The sequence below is a fragment of the Apis florea genome, unplaced genomic scaffold, assembly GCF_048593485.1.
Source record: "Apis florea isolate Af1SG1 unplaced genomic scaffold, ASM4859348v1 contig_2897_pilon, whole genome shotgun sequence".
NCBI lineage: Eukaryota > Metazoa > Arthropoda > Insecta > Hymenoptera > Apidae > Apis > Apis florea.
Window position 1 is genome coordinate 571,337 of NW_028256665.1, and position 23,294 is coordinate 594,630.

The 23,294-nt window shown below is 46.1% G+C and overlaps 1 protein-coding gene across 2 annotated transcripts in view; it reads right to left on the minus strand.

The window, feature by feature from the left end:
- Window positions 1-23,294, minus strand: part of LOC100864650 (uncharacterized) — a 60,695-nt gene that overhangs the window by 33,229 nt on the left and 4,172 nt on the right. Inside the window, exon 1 of one of the 2 annotated variants that reach the window (XM_012491661.3) lies at window positions 15,002-15,988. The exons of the other annotated variant lie outside the window; for it this stretch is intronic. Coding sequence (XP_012347115.2) covers window positions 15,002-15,121 — 120 coding nt within the window. The 5' untranslated portion in view covers window positions 15,122-15,988. Of the gene's footprint in view, window positions 1-15,001; window positions 15,989-23,294 lie in introns of those variants that run through there. 2 annotated transcript variants of the gene reach the window in all.

The following is a 23,294-nucleotide window of genomic DNA, read 5'->3' on the forward strand; positions in this document are numbered from 1 at the left end:
CATCCCAATCGTGGAACATCGTGGCCCGCCAGTTTAAATATAGCCGGCCGGCCAGCCTTCCTCCAACCGGTATCCCGCCGATTAGAACTTCCCTTAACGGTTTCGAGAGATCAGAAGGAGGAAAGAGGAAAAGGCGTTTCTTCCACGTGGAATACGTGGAATTTTGGAAATCTGCCGCTGAAAAGATAAAAGATAAAAATATCGCGAGGGTAAGAGAGGGGATAAACTCTGATGATTCGTCGAGAGTAAAAAATCCACGAGTTATTTGCGACTCGCGCGCGAATCGATCGCTTCTCGATCTCGGATCAACGAAAACCAACGAAATCCTCTCCTCCCCTTTTTTTCGTCGTCGACAAAAGGAGGAAAAGAAAATATGGACGGATACGAAACGAGAATCCACGTGTTCGTCGTGGATGATCGTTTCCCACGCGTCACATTCACGCGAGCGGATAAATCAAAGGATACGAAAATATCGATGGGATTTTCCCGTTTTTCTCTCGTTTCGAAACGGAAACGAATTGATTAAATTCTACGTCGCTTCCTTTTCCTCCCTTCCTTCCTGCCTTTCATTTTGTACGAATTTCGTTTGGAACGATCAGTTTGGAAAATGAGTTGGGCCGCCAAGTGGATCCGTTTCATCCATCACGCGGGGCAAAATATTATTTCGATGGCCGATTATTAATAGATCGAACTCGGATTCGGTCGGAGAACTCCTCGAGGTTCAAGTATCATCCTCTATTTTCGTCGACTGCGTGTCTCTGCACGCCGCCCACCAGGCCCTGACCGTCAAAGAAAACCTCGTCCACGCCGTTTTTTCGCGCGAAACAAGAGAAAATGGAGTGGAAAACCGCGACGTTTCCAATAATAGCCGAACTCGGGTAACGCCGACCGCTATTTATACATCGCAGTCGGTGCCCCCGGACCTGGCTGCATTCCGCAAACGACGACCGTCTCGACACCACCTTTCCAACCTTATTCTTCCTCACCAATGATTCAAATATAACGGAATTCGCTCATTCACCCGCACGCTATTGACACACGCCTGTTGGAATCGAGAGTCGGATAAACGTTCCTTCTTCATCGTTCGATATATATACGAATAAAATATCCATCGATATTAGATCTTTGCAAAGCACCGATCGACTCTTTTGGGCAAATTTTCACACAACAATTTTCGAGAAACGCGCCTGTCTATCGCGAACGAAGGAGAAAAGTGGCGGGAAGAAACTTTCGAATCTACAAACGATTCGAAATCCTATTTGCGAGAGGTCAAAGGAAAATCTCGTTTTCACGGATCGAGAGGGAAAACGTTACGAAGTCGTGAAAAAGAGAGAGAGAGAGAGAGAGAGAGAGAGAAGAAAAATAGACGAGGAGCAGTGTTCAGATGGAGCAATTTCAGGGAGCGGTTGACCATGGGGATTTGGAGAGAACAACGGAGGGGAGGAGAAGGCCCTAACTGGAAAGTGGAGGGAACGAAATGACAGAAAAACCGATACACTGTGACAAAGAGAATGGAACAAAAGGTGGCCATGGGGAGGAGGAGTGTATTGGCGGAGGGATCACGAACTTGGCAAGAATCGCGAGAAGGATTTGTCGGGTTTGATTCTCGAGAACAAACTGGTGGAACAAAGAGCATTCAAGAAGGTAGAAAGCGAGAAAGATCTTCTTTCTTTCGAAGGAAATGGTTCGACGTCTGATAATTCCCTTCGACTTGTTCCTATAAAAGGGAACTCCCCCCCACCCCCTCCACCCCTTTCTTTCTTTATCGAGGTCTTCTTAAGTCTGTACGATTCTGGAGTTGGACGCGCAAGAGAGAATTAATATTCGCCGAGATAAGATTAATATACGAGAAATTAATACATCAATACATTGTTGATCGACGAACGCGACGAAACGAAAGAGATCGACGACACGATATTATATACGCGTTTTTCAACGAGCATAAATTTTTGAAACGCAACACGTGCGAAGCGCAACCGTAAATAGAAACGATGCTCAAGACGTCGATGCACTCGACGGTTGGGCACGAGACGGTTTTTATTGCCTTTTCAAGGGTGAAACCCTCGGCTATATATTTCACAGAGGCCAAAAGGACCGCGTGTATAAACGATCCGCCCATCGTGTCGAGTCCTCGCTACTCCAAAAACTAATTCTTCCTTCTTTCGAAATGAGGTTTCCATTCCTAAACAGGCAAACTCGTTCGAAACAAAAAAAGAAGACTGTTACGTTCTATTCGCTTCGCATTTTGAAACGAATTTTCAACAAAAATCGAAATAAAACGAAAGTTCATCCATGAATCAAATTATCAAATAAATACATATCGATACGAACGATCCTCAAATTACAACGCTCGTTAATAATCGAATCGTTCGAAAATTGAAGAGAACGACTTTGAGACAATCAGACGATCGAACTTACCGATTTAACCAAACGTTCGAATCACTTAACCCCGCCGTTCGAACGTGTAATAACAACGAAACAATTCGGCGGCGGTGGTTTTTGCTCGATCTCGCGACATTCTTTTACACGCAACGACGTGAGAGAGAGAGAGAGAGAGAGAGAGAGAGCAGAGCGTAGGACGAAAAGACACGAAATTCAAAAGGCAATAATTTTCAGGCGAATCACCCATCCGTAGGAGCTGGAAACAAGATGTTTTCACGCCACGGAATGCTACGTGAGAGAGAACTGGTGGTGTGCCGTTTATTACCGAGTATTCGTGTCGATCAGCGTGATGGCGCAACCGTGGATCCGATAAGCATCTGTTATTGGCCCGTTTCGTTTATCGCGTCGTCCTTGGGGCGAATCAGATAGAGGAAAAAGGAGTTTCGGATTCGTTTCTTCAAGCGGGAGAGATCCGATGGATAAAATTCAGAGAGAAAGCGGGAGCGGTCGGAACGGTGTTAAAGGTGTTAAAATAATTGCGCGAAACGCAACAGCGACACGCTCTTAATCGAGGCGATTCGATCGCGACAAGGCCGATTATTAGCCGGAACACCAACTTTCTCTCCGCGCCTCGAATTCTCGCCTCGATCGCACGACCGAAATTTCTCATTCCGATGCCGCGTGCGATCGCCGCGCGACAATGAGCTCGCGCCGGAGGAAACGGCCGCCGTCTCGCCGAGCGGAAGTGACTCGAGACCGAGTCGCGTCGCGGCCTTTTGTTTACAAAAACCACCTTCCCATTATCGCCCTCTCCTCTCCTTATCGTTCCTCTCCCCTTCCCTCCGCTCTCATAAATAAATTACACGAACGAAATCGCGATCGATCGTTCGTCCAAATTATTATAATAAATATATAATAAAATAATAAAAAAAAAAAATAACTTCGATATCGTTCGATTCTCTCGATACTATAACTTCCGAATAATAAAGTACTACGTTCTAAAATGAATGTAACGTAACAATTAATAATTTGCGCGCGTAAAACGATTGATTTACGAGGCACCCTCCGTACCAAGCACTAACAATAATATTATTGCGGGCCGTGGTGGTTCATTTCGGTGGCTCTTACCCGAGCCCCCATAAAACCCGATATATCCTCTCGCTGGTCATTTCTCATTCCACGTGGAGACAACCACGTCTCTCTCCTTCCTCTTCTTCTGCCCCTCCACCCCCCGCCGTATCCCTCCCCCCATTCGTCTCGTTTTCGAGGACTCGGCGAGAGACGTGGCTGCACAAGTTTATTTAAACGCCCACCGTCGCCCCGATATTTTTATATACCGAGGCGTGGCACCACCATCGTCTTCGTCCCCTTCGTCTTCGTCCTTTCTTCGCGCGCCCTTACGCGAGGGGAGGGGAGGGGAACGGCCGAGGTAGCCATTTGTTACAACTTATTGTACCGATACCGAGGTTTCGCTGTTTGCGTTGTCGGCCTACGCCCACGCAACCACCGCGTTTTTCCCTCCTTTCACTCTCTTCTACTTTTCCTCCTTCTTCCTCTTTGCTTCTCCTCTCACTCTCTCTCTCTCTCTCTCTCTTCGCGTTACTCACGCCGCGCCTCGACACGGGCAACCACCACTCTCTCCACCACTCGTGTCAATATTTTTCGTGGCCGAGAGGGGTGATATTCCGAGAGGTTTTTTCATGCGATCACCGCACAATAGCGCTTTAATTGCGCTCGTTTCGAGTCGAGGGAGCGAACGAAATAACGAAAGCGAATTAGGATTCTAGGATTCTGTTTGGATTTAATAATAACGAGCGTTCCTTTCCTCTCGGGCACAATTCCACGCGCCATTTATCCATTTACCTTCTCTTATCCGCGTTGAACACGTTTCCCCACGCGACCGAAAACCCGATCGAACACAGGTTCCTCTCCTTCCTCGGTCAAAAATTGGAGAGATCGTCTCTTGATCTTGAAAAAGAAAAAAAAAAACGTTCCATCGAACAAAGAAATCGTAGAGGGGAAAAAGCGACGAGACAAATTCGATCAATCTCTTATCTGGTCGACTCAACGGCCCGATCCGTTCGAAAGCCAAAAGGACGATCGAAATCTACCCCTCGCATCGGCCAATTTAAATTCGCCGGTTAATCCGGACGGGGATGACGCAACGATAACGCTCATTATCCCGAATTTATTTTGAGCGGAAGGGTGGCGCGAAAAGGGGGTTGTGCGTGAGACAATTTATGCGGAGGCACGCGCCACGCCGGCGCGCATACAATTTACTAAATTTCCGGCCGTTGCAACGAAACCTTGCGATCGACACGCCGCAAAACCGGCCATTCGTTCCGCACCGAAAACGAGATGATCGCCACGCGATAAACTTCCCCGGCCAAACTCCGAAACTTTTAATTGGGAGACACTTTCAGGTGCGCGTGAACGAGCCCCGACGTCCCATCCCCGTTTTTCGACAAAGAGACCAACTTTTTCTCTCCGCTCGAGTCCATCGATTAACTCCGTTGCCGATTGTGAAAAAGGTTTGGCCGTAACGGTGTTTGGGATAGGAACATTTCGATCACGACAAATTAGCGTAAAATGTTTACGAGGAACGGATATCTTTTTTTAAGGATCGAGAGGTTAGAAGCGATTGATAAGAAGGACATTGATAAAGAAAAGGAAAAAAGGCGGTAATCGGACACCATCTCGTTTAATAAACTTCTCCCTTTGACTCGACGGGGGAGGGAAATGATTTCTGGGGTTGTTGCTTTTGTTACGAGCCCCTAAAACCGTCCAATCCGAATACAAAGTATTAGATTTTACGAGGCGAACCGATCGAGCTGGAACCACGAAGGAATCCCGAAGGAATAAAAGCACCACGATACCTCGCCATCTTCTCTACCCCTCCTCTACCTTTTTCTTCCTTTTTCTTCGAAATAATTGCCGTCGACGGCCGCTTGATTTTCCGAATCAACTCCCCTCCCCATCCCCCAGTCTCGACGAAATCTCGACCAGCAACGAAATTCTCGAAATTATTACCAAACTTTTTCCGCCTGTCCATCGTTAAACCCAAACTTCTCCCCCACGATAAAGTATCGCCCGATAAAATCGCGACGACGAGGGTGCGAGCGATTAAGCAAAAGTTGCTCGACCAACTCGAGCGTCTACGTCGTCCAAGGCAGGCACAAACGGTGCCTCGTGCAACGAACCGGAATTCCCAAGTTTCCCTTCATCCAATGTTTCTCTCCCTCGTTCCAACGAAATTTAATCCCGATCGTGTTATAGTTGGTGGAAAATTAACGCGAAATCGATGATCGAGAAACCTATTTGCAAATTCGATCGTGGAATAACATTTCTTTCCCGTCTGATCTGATCTGAGAGAGAGAAAGAAATGGTTCGAGCATGGAGACCTCTATCGTTCGAGTTAGGAAATATTATTATCCCGGAGCAGAGGACGGTTGTTAAGAGGATGGTCGAATTGGAAAGTCGATGCCAGCTGTGCTGGCGTCTCGTTCGTCATCGTTGCCTAGAGAAGCTACCAATGCGGGATTAAATGCAAGACACGAAAGCAATTTACCGCGGCAGCTGCTCGACATCTGCGGATTGCATTCTGCTCGCAACCTTCGCGATCTAAGCACGAATAGTTCTAATGCGGACGACCCCGACGAGCCGAGTTCTCTCTCCCCTCTCCACCTTTCCTGATCACGTTCGCGCAGATTACACGGCTCCGTCCGACCTCGTCCACTTGCACGTTTACCTGCAAATAGAAAGCTCGAGGAACCGAAATAGGAGGGACACGTTGGTTGTTCGCCCAAAGATTTTTACACGAATCGACTTGATCTTAAAAAGGATTCGAACATTCGATTTCGAGGAATGGATCGAACTGATTGCGTGTTTTTTTTTTTTTTTTTGAAAGAGATCGATACGAAGCAGGAAACGCGTGGTTCGAGAAATAGATGGAATTTGTTCGAGGAATCTAGAGAAACGATCTGGATTATTTATACGGAGGTTGGATAAGGAACGAGGAAAATAAATCGAATCGATTAAGATTGAAGTTTGAGAAACGTTGACAGAGTGTCTTTTGAAATCTTCGAATTCGATATTAATTATTTACGAATATAAATGCTCTTGGAAAATGCTCTGTTAAAAGGAGATTGTTCGTTCGTATTGGAATGCCATTAAGAGTTCGCGTAAGGAATGCTTTAATGGAGCGTGAAGAGGAAGTTGGAAACTCGTGTAGAAACTCGTGTAGATTGAGCCAAGAGTGTTCTCTAGGAATATAAAGCGTTCTGGAACGAGTATTTCTTTAAAAAAAAAAAAAAAAAGAAAGAAAGAAAGAAAGAGAACTTCATTGGACTCGTAATAGAAAAAAAAAAAAACGCTGGAGGAGAAGAAAATAGGTGGAGGAACAATTTCAACGTGTCGGAGAGTCGGTGACACAAGTCATCCGGAAACATCCTCGACTTCATCTTGAAGCGCGAGTGATCACTCCATAAAGGGAGCGCGGTTCACCCTCGAAAAACGAAAGAAAGAAACGGGATGTCGATGAAACTCGTCGCCTCGTCGTCGAAAATAAAAAACGGCCGCGCACGATTTAGGACGGTGCGACGATAAAAATAAGTGCGCTCGGGGCATCTCTCAATTACCCATCACCGATAACGGATTGAGCACTTGCTAAATTTACACGTACCAATATTCGTGCATGGAATAAAATTACTAGTTTAGAGTCGCTCGTTTGGACTGGAGGAGAACTGCTCGTTATCCTGAAAGATTGGAAATATCCTCCACAAAAAAATGAAACGATCGCGCGAGAAAAAGAAAAACTTAGAGAGAGAGAGAGAGAGAAAGACTTATTCATCGGCGTTGAATACGAGGAATACCAGCGTTTCGCTTGCTCGTGGCATTCTACGCGCGAGCGGAATGGAAAGCGAAAGCGGCTGAATCACACCCGTGTCTCGACCCGCATTCGTTTCTATCTAAACGGCGAGATCTTCTTGGAAAAGCTACTATTTCGGATCCAAGACTATTCCAAAGATATCTTTTTACCACGATCGCTCGTACCAACGAAAATCGGAGGGAGGAGCGAGAAAGGATAACGAAACGATTTAAAGGCAAGGTTTATATCCAGGAGAATATTTCGTGGCTTCGAGTCGTTAATCTGTTCGAAGCTAGATCACGAAGGTGTATAATTTTCGTGATAACGAGAAACTTTTCTTTCTCCTCGAACAAAAACTTTTCTATACCTGATTTCTCCCTCCCCAACTAAAAGGAACGATACTAATTTTTTCCAATTTTCGGTCGACTCGATGAAAAGAGGGAGAAAAGCTTCCCCTTAGAGCGAGGGTTTACGAAGTTTTAAAATTTCGAAATCGAAGGTGGAAAAGTTTATAGACCGGCGAGATCACGTTCACGCGAGAGGAAACGAAGGATGAAAAGGCGAAAAGGCGAAGAAACTGAAAGGAGCTCTAAGGTTACGTGCGGTCACGGTCAGACCGTTCGTCGCGAACGTGCTTGGTCACGTAAAGCTTTTCGTCCACGGATTTGTGGGGCTCTCGCGTGCCAGCCCACGGTTAATATGCTCCTTATATGCGCGTTGACTTCTCCCTAACTCCGCCCCGCCACTTTTTCTCTTCTTTCTTTTTAATCCCTCAACAAAAATACAGATTTCTCGCATTCTTTTACAAATTTCTCTACACAAAAAAGTCTAATACAAATCCTACAAATATGTAGACCTCCTCGCCGATTCCTAAGCGAGAAAAAGGGCGTGACTTTCTACCTCTCCCTCTCTCTTTCATCTTACGACGACGATCCGCCATTTCTATCCCCTTCGCAGACGATCGATCGTTTCCTTATCGCGGAAACGGGTAACAGGTTGGCGATAGGGATTTCGTAATCGATGATTGAGAATCAGGAGGGAGGCAAGAGGAGGAAATAATCGAGAACAATGAGAAACGATCCGCGGATCGTGACCGCGTTCGTCGAGTGTTCCGCTCGATTAATCCGGGCCCGAGTGTCGTACGGATGCCGCCTGTGAAAAACCACCCTTTCGCCAACGAGCGAGTGCAGCGAAAGACGATGGGCCTCGACGCGACGAGTCCGTAATCCTCGCATTGTCTCTCCATCGCGTCTTCCCGTTTTCTCCTTCCCAACGCAAATCCCTCCTTTCCTCGACAACCTGGCCAAGATCCCGATCGCTTCTCTCCCCTCTCTCTCTCTCTCTCTCTCTCTCTCTCTCTCTCTCTCGTTACGATCGATATTAACCAGGGAATCGACACTCGTTTCCTCGAAAGATTGTGACAGTAAAAAGAGATGGATGAATTTTTCTCGCTGGATTTACACTCGAAATATAGCGTTGGGGTTGGGCACACGGTAGTAAGGGAGTAAGTACTCGGATGAATGGGAGAGAGATCCAGAGGTTGGTCGAGAGCATAGTTGGAGCACAAAAGAGCAGAAGGAAGGAGAATAAGTGGCACCAGTCTGTCCGCGAGCCCATTAGAGACACATGCGGTGTCGGTGGAGCAACGAGTCTCCTTCTCGTTCCTCGAGATACGACGGATGGATGGTTCGAGAAAGATCTCATGGTAGGACGGTGGGAAAGGAATTCCCTTTCGCGACGAAATTCAGATCTACCGAAATTCGAGGGAAAAGAAAAAAAGGAGGAAAGGATCATCGCTCTCAACGCACTAATTTAAATCAAGTAGCGGAACGAGGCAGCGACGTACGAGTTCATCCAACTTCTGCTCTCCAATTTCCCCGGAGGAGCGGGTTAAGCACGACGCAACCGTGCTACATCCGCTCGTAACCGCCGTTACGCCGGGGCTGGACGCGGGTGTCGTAATCCGGCCGCGACATTCTGCGGCCACGTCTCGCGTTACGATACCCCCTCGGCCACGACAATAAGAAAGCGGATACCCTTGTGGTGGTTCTCGCCTTATCTGCGCCACGTTTCGCGATTCTCCAACCCTGAAACCTCGTCAAATGACTCATCGGGATCCAATCGCCGGTGAAGCGAATTTACGAGCATCCCCAGTTTCCTCCCCATCAGAAATGTGATGAATCGAATGGTTGAGAATCGATCGATGGAATGACTTTGTTTCCAGGTGGAAACGATCGTACTAAAGGTGAGTTAAGATCGTCCCATCTGGCGAAGGAAACTCGAGAGGAAGAATTCGAACGATCTTTCTCGAGCATTTTTCTCGAGCTCGGCTGAGAAGTGGAAGCGAAAGGGTTAAGGGAAACGAGTAGGTAGTCCTCGACGATGATCGCGATCCATCGCGATTCTTTCTTCTCCCGCGAGAAAGAATTGGCAAGAGTGAAACGCAACGCGTTCTTAGCATGGGGACTCCTCCTCCAGTCTGGCGCCAAGCAATAATAACCATTCGCCCACGCCGAGATATCCTTCTCTCTCTCTGCTCGGCCGGGGTTTTTGCGCTCTTCCACTCGCGCGCGATCCTCTCTAGCTTCGCTCTCTGGCAAAAAACCGCATCGGGTCTGGAGAATCGATACCGCGCCGCGTTTCGCAAATCGTTCCAACGTCTGCTCGTCGCGTTACGTCCACCTCGATTCGTACGAAAATTCAAACGCGAGCCTCTGGAGCGAAAAATCCAAATTGGAAAAACTATATAACTATATATATGTGTACCGAAAAATATCAAATATATTTCGAAGTAGTAAAAGATTAAGCGCAATTAAAGAAGTAGAGAATAAACGAATAAATCACGAGAACGAACGAAAGGTATTGAATAGGCGCGTGAGCTTTCAGGAAGTTCGTGCAAATTGAGTGGAGCGGAATCAAGATAACCTGACAATAATTTCTCCGCATTCGGATCGAGCCAACGATGAGATAAGAGATAACCTCCGCCCCTGAATCGCGGACGATGGTCGAGCGCGAAAACCCACCCATCCTCTCCGTTCGAAAAGGCGCGTATCGGGCTCGGCACGAGCCCAAGGAAGCGCATAATAAATCCACGGTATTCCACCATCTTGGAAGGGGCGGTTGGTAATCTAGTTTCGACATCGAAACTCGTTCGGTGTTGCACGGCAGATGCCAGCTTTTCCAGATGCCAACGTTTCACGCGCGTCGCCTCCCCTTTCTGGGGGACGAGAAGGCGAACGAAAATAATGGGATTAACTCGCGTCGATGACGACACCGCGGTGATCGGTGATCTCCCCCGCACGTGTGAACGGAAACCATATCTTTTTTTCTTCTCTCTATTTATCCCCCTTCGTTTCTAATTCGAATTCCAGCTGGACGAAGGAGAAAAAAGAATGGGATGTAGGATAGTTTTTGCATGGAGAGATATTAGTTCAATATGGCGATACAGAGACGAGTGGAGACTTTTTTACGAGCGAGATTCTTCTCCGTCGAATCGTTTCGAATAACCGACGTTCGAGTGTTTCTCTTCCCGTACGCGAACGATATTTCGAAACAGCGTCTTCGAGATTCTTCTTCCTCCGAGTGGGATGGAAAATTATTCGGACACCCGAGTTTTTACTAAGAGACCTAACGAATCGGAAAAACGGATCGTGAAACACCTTCTACCTTTCGCTCGAAATAATAACACAGGTTCAACCAGTTAAATGGATTCGAGGGGAGTTGGGTTAACGGGGCACTAACTACAACTTTAGCTCGGACAAATGGACTCGGCTATAAATGGAATTCTACTGTACTCTACCCGTAACGACAATTTAACGTTCTACGAGCCTTTCTATCCGTATCTGTCCGACGCCTCTTTCGTCGACCAAAGTCGATAAACAAAAACACAAGAGAGAAAAACACTTTCCAAAATCCTTCCGCCGTAATTCGGAATCGTTCACGTTGAAAGAAGAAAAGGAGCCAGGTTTTCAGGTTGCATACACATGGATTATCTCTCCCTCGACCTCGTTCTTCTCTCATCTCCGCAAACAGGAATCGTCAGCCCCTTTTCGCGTTAACTTTCAAAGCAATCCGCTCGTCCGTGACGATCCGCACCACTCGAAAACATTATCATCGAGGGACAACAACGACACCTGAACCGAGTCTATCTCTGACTCCGACTATGTATACTTTCCTTTCTTTTTTTTTCCCCTGCACTGGCCTGTCGACAAGGATTATGATAATGCCCGTTTCTCTCCTCGTTCCGTTTGATCCACGAGGTTTGGGGTGGCACGAGACAGCCGAAAAACAGGGGTGGTGGTGACTCATGCTTCATCCCCCACGGAGCGAGAGAGGGGGTGAGGGTGGACGGGCACGGCGACTGGTCGCCAACATCCCCCTCCGTTTCGCCAGCCACCGCCTATGGATTTCCTCTTTGCGATTGAAATTATATTTCCCTCTATCTCCGGCCGTTCCGTGACTCGATGCTCGTCCAAATCATTTTAGCTAACCGACTCTCCTCTCCCGAGTTCGGATTCTAGTCCCTCGCGTTTGAAGTTTCGAGGGCCAGATTTTTTTTTAGGATACGTCGCGCGCTGTGATCGAAAAATATCAGTCTTTCTACAATCCGCGTATTAATAGATACTCGTAATAGATGCGCGTGTTTCTCTTTTCTCTTTTTGTCTGGAACGTTTCCCCTCCGACTAGACACCACAACGAGAGAACCATCCACAACGAGAGAAAAAGGAAAACACCGCATGATCGATCGGGACAAGATTCATAAATTATATCAATTCGCGATCGACGTTCGAAAAAAAAAAAAAAAAAGAAAAAAAAAAGCGGAGAGTGGCGAGCTATAAATCCGGGACAGCAATTTGCGGACGGAAGAGGTGTGGAGAACGAGAGAGTGTGCATGTTTGAAACCGCGGCACGGGAGGATCGATCGCGCGTCGATCGCGTCCACCTCCGGATTTTGACTAACAAATTTCGGGAGCAAGACGGCCCTCGGCCACGCAGCTGTCGCTGAATCATCCTGGCCCTTCGAGCCGAGCCACGGCGTTGCCAAGGTTTCGGTGCCCGGCTTCCAACCACTTTTATCGCTTCCTCTTATCGAGCTCGGGTCTAGGAAGAAAAAACGGGGCTCTCGCCGGCCATGATACCGACCAACAGAGGCTACCCAAGCTCACGTGACTTCCGTCTTTGCCGGTACACGGCCGCGATAACCGCTGCGTCGCTGATCCTCCATATTTATCTGCCGCCTTCAGGCCACACACGCGCACCCACGAAAACGCGAGACAGATAACCGAACTACGGTCTACACGGGTAATAACCGTAATCTTGTAACACGATTTTTTTCCCCTCCACCCCTCGTGTCGTTTCGATGTCACGGGCGGAAACTCCAAGGACGACGACGGTCGCGATGAATCACCTCTCGTTTCGTGCTCCTCTCTCTCTCTCACTCTCTTTCTCTTCGTTTACTCTTCGAGAATCGGTTTGGAAAATATTTCGAGGAAAATACTTGTCGAAACAGCGGCGCGCTTGTTTCGTTCATTCGGCGAGAAATAACCGCGAAATCGGCATATTAGCTCTCCCCGTGCGGATATCTGCTATCGCGTTTAAACGCGACCATATGTCTTCTGTGTTGTTACATCGATCGGAAGGTTTTTCAAGCCCGTTACGATCGAGCGATCTTTGGCCGCGTGAAACGTTTGTATCGCGGCGTTTAAAGCCGGCCCCCGTGCGTGCGTGTGCTCGATCGAGACGAGCGGGGCGGCTTCAGGGCCGTAATTCAAGCAGCCACTTCAGAGGCAACGGAACGGCCGCAACAATGGCCGTAACTGTAGATTCGAGGTAACTTTACACTCGAGTCCATTTTCTCGTTGCCCGCCGCTTAAACCCGCTGCAACGTTCGCGCCCAACGCTCCAAGGCCGGCTCCTCTGTCGAGGAAAGAGGGAGGGGGAAGGGCTCGCGACACGTGTTCGAATTTCCCTTAACGGCCGCTCCTCTCGCCCGCCCCGCGTGCCAATTACCAGGGAGACTCGGTAACTCGAGATACCGACCTCGTCGTCGTCGATCCAACCGAATCGTGCAATGCTCTCGCGAGTCGAGGGAGGCAGGATCGTTAAGGAAGCGTGTGGAGAAGATTTTGCGTGGAAACGGATCGCGTACGCGTATCCCATCAACGTTTATTACCGTATATTTGCTCGTGTACGATGGTAAATGTTAGGTTTTATCTCGAGTCGAGATTATGGAGGAGAGAAGAGTGTCAACGAATATGATGTTAGAGAGAGAAAATAGAGAGTCTAATAAATAATGTTTTGCTTCCATTGTAATATCTATCCCTTACACAACAATAATATTCGAAAAGTTCGAGATAGAGCGTTTAAAAGCATCGAGAGAGAGAGAGAGAGAGAGGGAGAATAGCATCTTCCGCTCAAAATGATAACAATTACAGGCGCGCCTCGCCGGAAGGAAGCGTCGTAATAACTTCTTACTTCGCGTAGCCTCGTAAAGATTAAAAAAGGGACGAGAGAAGAGGGGAGGAGGGGAAGGGTCAAGGTGAGATAAAGCAAAATTAATGGCAGACCTAAATCCCCGTCTCTCGGATCTCCGAGAGAGAGAGAGAGTTCGCCGGAAGAAAAAAGCTCGGCTGAATTACGTGGCCGTGGGCCAACGTAACACGAGCATCGTTAATTTAAATTATTATCGGGCATGGATTCACGACACGAGCCGCCCGCGACGATTACTGGCGAGCAAATGCGCGTGAAATAGAATCGAGTTAGTCGAGGTACACGCTTTCTCCCCAACGATCTATGGCCGAAAGATTGAAGATCAATGACGCAGCGTATAAAGCGTCGTAGTAGTAGTAACTTCCAAGTTACTTCTCGAGAATTAGAATCCGTATTGTAATATTATCTATGCCGACTTCGAGGAAAGGTTTATTGCGGTGCCAGGATTGGTTAAAATCCAGATATCGATAAATATTCATTTTACGATACGTTCAACGTTTTACAAAGAAGATATTACGAGAAGAGGATTGAATTAAATTTTCGAACGAGGAAGATTAAAATTTAATCTTCGATCTTTCGCGTGTACTTTCCTTATACAATATTCTATTGAAATCGATACGTAACGTCTCCTGTAAATATTTCCCTCGCGAGTTTCTCGAGAGGAACGAGATCGGCGTAAAGATCGGAACAAACTTTCGAAACGTTCTCGGTGCGTGGCGACGCGTTAAATTAACATGCATACTTTTCCATTAATAACGGAATACGAGAGTCGGTGACACACTCGTTTCAAGCCATACGCGATCACGCAATCGAAAATTGATGATTTTGCGATTAATCTCAGAGTCCGATTTCCTTCGTGCTCGTCGATCGTTATTATACGAATTAGGAAAAAAATTATTGCTCAAAACTCGAATGAATGAATCATCGCGCAATAGATGGTTGAAAACAATGGCAAAATTTCCTCGTTGCGAAACTCGTTTTAGTCGTCGAGTTCCCTCGCTATGATTTGCAAATATCGAGAATGCCTTTCACGATTTATCAGTGACCTGAACGAATTACTCGAATTCTAAATTCTTCTAAATCGCACCTTCTAAAAGTTATGATCTTTTCGAGGATTCTTTTAACGAGGTTTATTTATCTCGAAGAATCGTAAAAAGAATGGCTCGACGAATCTCAAGGTTGAAATTTACGAATAAAATGATTCGTTGATAGTTTGATAAACGAACGGTAGTGTAAGTGGCAATAGCCACGCGAATCACGTACCATGCCCTCGTCTATCGAGGTGTCTTCCTCGAAGTAGGACTCGTCGGGCTCATCCGGTGTCAGAGCGGTAGGAGTTTCCGGTGACTCCTCCTTAATGTCCTGCCTTCTCACCCAATCCATCTTCGAATCCCTTTCGAGCCTCTGAGCGACCGGTCAAGCTGATGCTTCTTCTCGATCCTATTCCTTGCTCGTTTCGACGCGAGATCACATGTCTCCCTTGAAATCGATCGGATATCACAACAGCCAAGGAAACAACCGCGATACTCGTGTGTGCGTGCGTGTGTATCGAAAAACAGAGAAACACTCAACCGTAACTTGCTTTTTCTTATCGTTTATCACGAGCCACGCTTCGATTATGCGGAAGCCACTCCGCCGGGGTACACCGCTGACATTTGCCAAATGTCAAAGTTTTTCTGATCGATCGTGCAATATATTCCTGGAATTAACAAGGTGACGAAATTTCGATGTGCGTTCGCGTACCGGGACCACGAATGCACGTGTGCACCAATCGCGTATGCTCCGATGATACGCGAAGAAATCTTGCTTCGAAAAAATTTGTTCACTGTATCTCACTGGGGAGAGGGGGAGGAAGGAGGAGGAGGGGGGGAATGATTTCGTTGGAAAAGAGTATAAGATACGATTTTTGGAAAATGAAAGTTTTCCGAAATTTCCTTCACGAACATTGACGACGATGATCCGATCGATGATCCTCTTTACACGATCAAAGTCACGAGGAAAACTGGCTCGATCTTGGTCGACACGACACACTCTTATCGAGAGGAAAAACTTACACGCTATACGGTTCGATATTCGAGAAGAGAACGCGTCGTTAATACACACAGCGTACCGGCGAAGAGATGATTGCGAGCGAGCGAGCGAGCGAGCGAGAGATGGACGCGCGCGCAGTCTCGCATGTGCACACGAGCGAACCACGGCGGCGGTGCAGCTGCAACTGTGTGTGCAGGCCGGGAATGCTGGAGGTGGTATGGAGGCGGCTCGGTGGGCGCACTCTGTCTCGTCCCTGCTCTTTCCCTTCCTCGCTCATACTCTCTCCTTCTCTTATCCAGACGTGCTTCATCTGCCCTCTCCCTCTCTATTCGACGGACAGGGAACAGTAATACTTTCTCTCTTGTGCCCACGAAAACTCCGTTTCTCGCTCACTCTCGCTCTTTTCACTGAATCGTCCGCCGCTCTTCCGTCTCTCTCGCACTCGTCGCCTTTTCACTACCTCTCTCTCGTCGTTCCTTCCCCGTTACTCGCAACCGCATCGTATCTTCCATCCTTCTTCGATGATTCAGTCAGACCTAACGTTTATCTTCCTCTCGTTCAACCTTCTTTCTCCCTTTAATTTCTTCTTTCTCCTCCTCGTAGTTTCGTCATCCCATCTTGGTCCCACTCTACAACTCTCCCCGCAACTCTAGTGCCCTCTCTGTTCTCTGTACGTTAACCTCTATCGTGCTACCTTTACGCCATCTTCCTCCCACCCTTTGTTAGCCTCCTGTTTTCCCTCTTCGTTTCGTTCGTTTCTGTTTCTTTGCCAACTCTCTCTCTCTCTCTCTCTCTCTCTATCTTTCTTTCGTCGCATATATTATATATGCGCTCTTTATATGTATTTCGTTACAGCTTCCCTCGTCGCTTTAGCTCGACTCTATTTCTCTCCACCATCCTCGGACTTCCTTCTTTCTTCCGTCATTATGCATTTCTCTGCTTGACCTCTCCTTTCTTCGTTCTTTCGTGACTTTCTTCTTTCCGCGAGTGAACGAAAAAAACGGCAACTATCATCCGTAATTGGGCAAAGACGAGGAAACGAGAAAAAAGATAGGGTAGAGTAGAAGTATGAGAAAGAAAGAAAAAAAACGTAGCCAAGGGTGGCCAGAAATAGTTCTCTCATTTCTGTCTCGCTTCTTACTCCGTATGCCCTATCTTTGTCCAAGAGCAGCATCCCTGTTCCGTTTCTCTTCCTCCCGCTCTTGTCCTTCATCCTCCCCCACCAGGAATTGTCCATCTCTGTTCAACTCGATCCGTTCCTCCCTCTCTCCAGTTCCATGACCCCTTCCCTTTCGCGTGGAGTCGCTACGAGTTCAGGGACGATCCGTTTTCAGTCGAGACCCTGGATCTAACGCCCCGAGGGATACCAGAAATAGCGACTTTCTTCTAGCGCCAGGGATTTCATCTTTTTATGCTCGCGCGTTACGGGATTCGAGATATAGATTTGTGAGGCCGATAAACAAATTGCCGATAAGAAAGAATCATTCGCGAGAAAAGATCCTCGAAGAACAAGGAACGATCTTGTTTCTCGAAAGGATAAGACAATTGGAATTCCACCACTAGATTATTAGTATCAAGTACTTCGTTGCTTCGTTGAACGGGAACGAAGTTTTTTGTTAAGCTGACAAAGGCATTTATGAATTTAACGATTAAATATTAAAAAAAGATCATCCGTTATAAAATAGATAAATACGAATATACGACGATACGAATAATTCGAATAATCGATAATTTGGACCACCCTTGAACCAAGTTCGTGAAATATTACGTAAGCCGTGTCTCTGAAAAATTACGCATCGTTGAACCGCAATGAACCACGATACATCCCTGAGGTATGGTAGGTACCATCGAGGAAGAAAGAGGAGCGATGAAAATGGCAAGTATGTCACGATAAGAACGACAAGGAGAAGAGGAGCAAACCTCCTGGATGCTAGAGCACTTGAAGAAGCGGAATACTTTAGAAAAAGATGGGCATAACTTAGGCAGAACGAGGAAGAATGACCCTCAGTACCGTAACAAGCAAACGAGTGGTAAAAAATTCAACTAAAATATCGCACGTCCGTTACCGCTACTTACTTAACTACCTATCTCCAGTCACTTGTTCGATACAAACGTAATAAACGTACAAAAAACATATTGAGTAAATAATCTCTTCTTACGTTACAGTATATTTAAAGAATGCTTTTATCAAAATTTCACTCGAGAATGAATTCAAATTACTTTGATTTCTGATAATTATCTCTTAAACGATCTATTAAACGATCGATCAAATAATTATCTTGAACGATATTAACTAACCTCTATTTCGTTGCTATCTTCCAAACGATATCTTCGAGAAAGGTATCTTCTGAACACAGAAATCGAATTCTTAATCAGAGAGTTCCAATTGCCCGACACTCACGAAAACTTCGTACACACATTTATATTTTCATTTGTAAAATATTTCTGTATAAAAAATAACGACACAACAACAGAAAATTGTTACAAAATTCGATTATAAAATCGAAACTAAATGACAAGAGCGCAGCGCCACCAGTTAGGACGGCACTGGCGCGAACCACGAGAGAAAGAGACAGACGCAGGAGAGACACGTGATGCTGGAACGTGTGTTAGTCATGGGTTGCCCATGGCAACCCACGCGGCTAATGTACGCGGGTACAGGCCTCGTACTCGTTCAGGACAACGCTGCCTGTACACGTACGGGAAAAGCGTACGTATAGTATACGTAACTCTGTAGGTTGTACTACGCGTACTACTACTACTACTACCCGCTTGTACAATGGAAAACGGGAGGTCAGGTTCGTGTGCGTCCACACACGTGGCCGAGTTAATTGATTTCGCCTCCGCGTTCGTTGCCACGATGTTGCTATTCGATCGAAGCACGCAATGAAACCGCGTTATCGTCGTCTACGTGCGCCACGTCGCGACATCCTGACCACCGAATGGAGATCTTTCGGTCACAACCCTCTATGCAAAGAGGTCGGCGAATGAAACAGGGTATATACAATATCGAGTCTGGCATTGAACTGGAAAACGATCCTCCCGTGCTTCCCGTGTATTTGCTTCCGTTTTTTTTTTTTTTTTTTTTTTTTCTTTTTGCGAATCGTTCGACCGTGATGACGGTATGCCATTGCATGTTACCAATATCGAAATAATCAATCGTGGCATCGATTTCATTATTATTCCCCGCTTTTTCGAATATATACGTTTCAAGTTTGTATTGTATATTTATTCATTCTTTGTGTAATTTTGTCGGATGATTAGAATTATCGAAAATTGTTATCCCTCAAAATGATTAAAAAAAATCAATCCAAATCCAAAAAGGATTCTCCTCTTGTCCGTCCGAATTTGCGCGAATTGCGCGTCCATTTTTCCCTTGTCCATCAACTTCATTCACACTGTACGTGATCACGTACCGAGTTAGGAATAATTATCCAGATTGTCCAGAGAAGAATTCGAACGCACGGAGAAGAATTCGGGCTAGCCAGCGAGGAGAATGCAGTCGTACCGGTATGGCAGTTGCGTCCTGGCACAATCGTATTGTGCGCACCAATTAACAGCGCTCATGCCGTAATCCGGGATATCGTGGTGGTGCATGCAAAATGCATTCTACCAGCCTCACATTCTCTTCGCTACCTGGACGATCGTTATCGGCTTGATTATCGGTCGATGGTAATAGCGGTTTTTCGCGGAGAACCGCGTCAGGAAGAGGGCTCTTGATAATTCAGCTCACTACGGTCGTTTTTTTCAGAGAAACGATCCTCGTTTCTCTGATTACGTAATGCGCTTATTAAATCGTTTAATGCCGGAAAGGGAGAAAGGGGAAGGGGGGAGGGGGCGGGAGGATGCTCGCGTTTCGAAGATCGAGGTCGAGATGTTTCGACAAAACCCGTTTTAATTGATCACAATCAAATTTTTATATCATTATTATATTTTGACATGATTCGTCTCAAATAATAATAATAATAATAATAATAATAATAATAATAATAATAATAATAATACGGATGATACTTCGGTTAATAATGGAATCTTAATCGTTACACGAGTATTTTTCATTAAATACACGCGTGCGAAGTAGTTTGCAAGATTGCAATCTCGTGAAAAAAGATTTTTTATTATCTTGTGTTATCATTTTCATAATTCTGATATAACGAACCCGATACTATTAATTATTTAACAATAATAATTACGAGGTATATGCAATTAGAAAGAAGAGAATACAATGCGCTTGATTCAACGATTTTAGATCATCAGATTAAGCGGAAGAAACGTATCTCTCAACGTTGTTAAGTTAGATTTCACGCTCGATACGTTTCCACGAATCTCATGTATTTTTCATTTTTCCTTTATTCGCGTGTTCCCCTTTCCGTTACACCATATAAAAAACTGGGATACGAAAAAATTTCACGAAGCTCACTACCAAACCGACTCTAAATTCGCAATATCATCCTTTCACGACTCCCACCTACCCACCATCCATCCATCTATCGCTGGATAAATTGTTATATAAATTCTCACGACACTCTGTCTAATTTCTAATCTCTCAAACGTACACCAAGAACCGTTTATATTATCAAACCAATCGTTGTCCATCCGATCATCCATCCGATCCATCCAATTCTCACCGATCCCGTCTCTTTCTCTCTAAAATCTCTCCGTTAGAGAGAAAAGGAAAAAAAGATTATTTCCCCTTCCTACGAGAGAGAGAGAGAGAGAGAGAGAGAACGCTATTTCGCGTGGTTGCATTATTCTGGAAAGTCCAACAACCAGGCCGCAGAGAGGGACGCGCGCATGTGTAAAGGAGAGGGCCCCGGCACACCGACGAGAGAGAACCGGGCGGATCTCGACGAAGAAAGGAAACGCGGAGCGGGACACGAGGCGAGCAATTGTGCATTAAATTGAAACAGGCCACGAGCGAAGCGTTCCCGTGGCATTATGCCCGCCGTCCTATGCGGTTCGCGCGCGCCGATACGCGCGTAAGTCATGATTGCCGGTGCTGTGTTCACGGTACGACATGCTTGCCCATTAAACCCCACCAACGCTACCACGAACCAGGGACGAGTTGAATGCACCTAGAGAAGCCCCTCGCGTTTCTCCAACCAGAGAGAGAGAGAGAGAGAACGCCTTCGGCCACGCGTGGGAGTTGAGAAATTTGGACGGAGAATTTTTTTTAGTTAGGAAACGACGCGTCGAAATATCATCTCTCGCGTGCTCTTTTCTTTCCACCGACAACTTGAGTCGCCTGCTTGTAACTCGCGTTCTACCATTTTTCGACCGAGTCGCTGCTAATGCTCCTAGCTTCTTCTTCGATTGCCGCTTTCGATTGCCGAGGATACCGTTTTCTCGCGAGCGGACCACGTCCACCATGCACGCCGTCTCCTCGCGCTACAGCCAATATGGCGGACTAGCTGGCTAGCTACAGGCGCAACGGGAAGAAGACGAAGATCGGAATTTTTCGGATTAGTAGGATTTGTTCGAAATTTTGACGGCCGCTTCGATCGACAAGGAATACAAGAATATACTTTAAATACTCGACGTGACGGGTTTAAACGGGTTCTACTGGACTGGAAGAAAAAAAAAAAAAAAGGAAGAAAATGAGAGAATTCCAGAGGAATTAATAAATCGGACGAATTGGTGGCGCTGTCGCGAACGAAAAGTTAAGTGGTTAATTTTTAACCACTGGCCCCTCGAGGTGTCTGTTCCATGGAAGAAGAAAGCAACCAGTGGTCAGAGTTTCGGACCTTTGAAGTTGAAGCCTCGGCTGACGCAAGAGGCAAAAGTTCATCTCCCGAAGATTTACATCTCCCGGGTGCGGAAAGGGGCAAGGTAGGAGAAGCAAGCGCGAGAGAAAGAGGAAGGTGGTGGAAGAAGAAATATAAACGGCGAGGCCAAAAGGGTCCCTGGGAAGCGGAGACTATCCCACGACAGGATCTTTTCGCTCGTTCTCTCCTGAGAAGATTCGTACATCTCGTCGATTAGATCGAGGAAAGTTGAAGAAATTGGAAAAAAAAAAAAATATATTTTACTTTCGTCACTTGATTTCTTTTTTTTTTTTTTTTTTCCCCCATTATCTCTCGGTTTAGACGTTCAACGAGATATCGATCCAACTGAATCGGATGGTTAGTATTCTCGGATGGTTTGGAGAATTCTGCAGCAAAGGGAACCGTGTTTCGTCGACGTTGTCGTTCGGATTAAGTGGCCGGCCACGCCCAGTGAAACGCGCATGTGGGCCCGATTTAACCTCTCCTAGAATCGTCATATTCGCCCGCCACAACCTTTGCACGATCTCTAATAGAGTTACACCATTGTTTCTCGCGACCGAGTTTCCTCGTAGCAACGTTCTTCCGCGATTTTTAACCGTTCCTTGTTTCTCCAACTCGAAGAGCGACAAGCCTGCGAAACGAATCTGTTGGAATACAAATCGTCGCGTACAACACTTTCAAAAAAAAGAAGAAAAAAGTATCAATCGCGTTTAATTCGAGGAAGAAAAGTTGAAATTAAAAAATGCATCCGATTCGAAAGGGAAGATTAAAAAGATTTTTGATAGGCAAAAGCTTGTCTAGTCTAACGAGAGGAGGATGTGTAACGCAAGAAGAAGCGCCGGTATCGCTTTCAGAGTCTCTGTCCCGTTTCTGGATAAAGTAACGTTCCTGGAAACTAGGCGACGCCAATAGTCGAGGGAATTCCTTTCAACGATCCGAGAAGAGAGAACAGCCGCCACTTGCAGCATCGGCTCTAATTAGCGGTAATTAGAAGAAGCTTCGCGGACGGCGCCACAAATTGAAACCGGCGTAAACCAATCCGGAGAAGGTTTAAAGAACGCTCCAACGAATCGAATCGCTAATAAAATTGCGTCCCAATGCGACGCCTATTTTTTCTTTCTTTTTTTTCTTACTTCCATTCACTATTCACCGTCAACTATCGATAAAAAATAAGTAAAAGTAAATAATATATATATATATGTGTGTGTATATATCTTAGATCTAATAATAAAAATTATTGCAAATATAATAGAGACTCGTATGTAGGAAATTGAACAATGCGTTTGATTTCACCAATTGTTAACTGTAAATTGGTTTCGGTGTTCCGTTAAGAATCACGATATCAGCAAACTTTCTAATAAAAGAGTAAAGCTCAATAAGTCAGGATGACTTTCTAAAACCTTTCAACCTGTTCCTCCTCTTCCTCATCCTTCCAGCTGTATGCAACGCGACTCCTATTCATCGTGCCACGATCGAATGGCTAAAATTAATTTACGTCGTGCTAATTGCTCCAAGAATAATCCTATCCCGCCACGGTTGCATTCTCGTCTACAATTTTCACGATCGAACGACAAAAAAACCTCCTTGTTTTCCTCCTTGTTTTCCTCGCTCGAACGACAAAGAAAAGAAAAGAAAAGAAAAAAGGAGCGTCCGTTTCAGAAGCGTTTCAGAGGGCACAATTCTCGACGACGAAAGCGGCGAGTTTAAAAGCGCGGTTTAACGACACCGCGATAACGAAATATAGGGCGCGACGATACAAG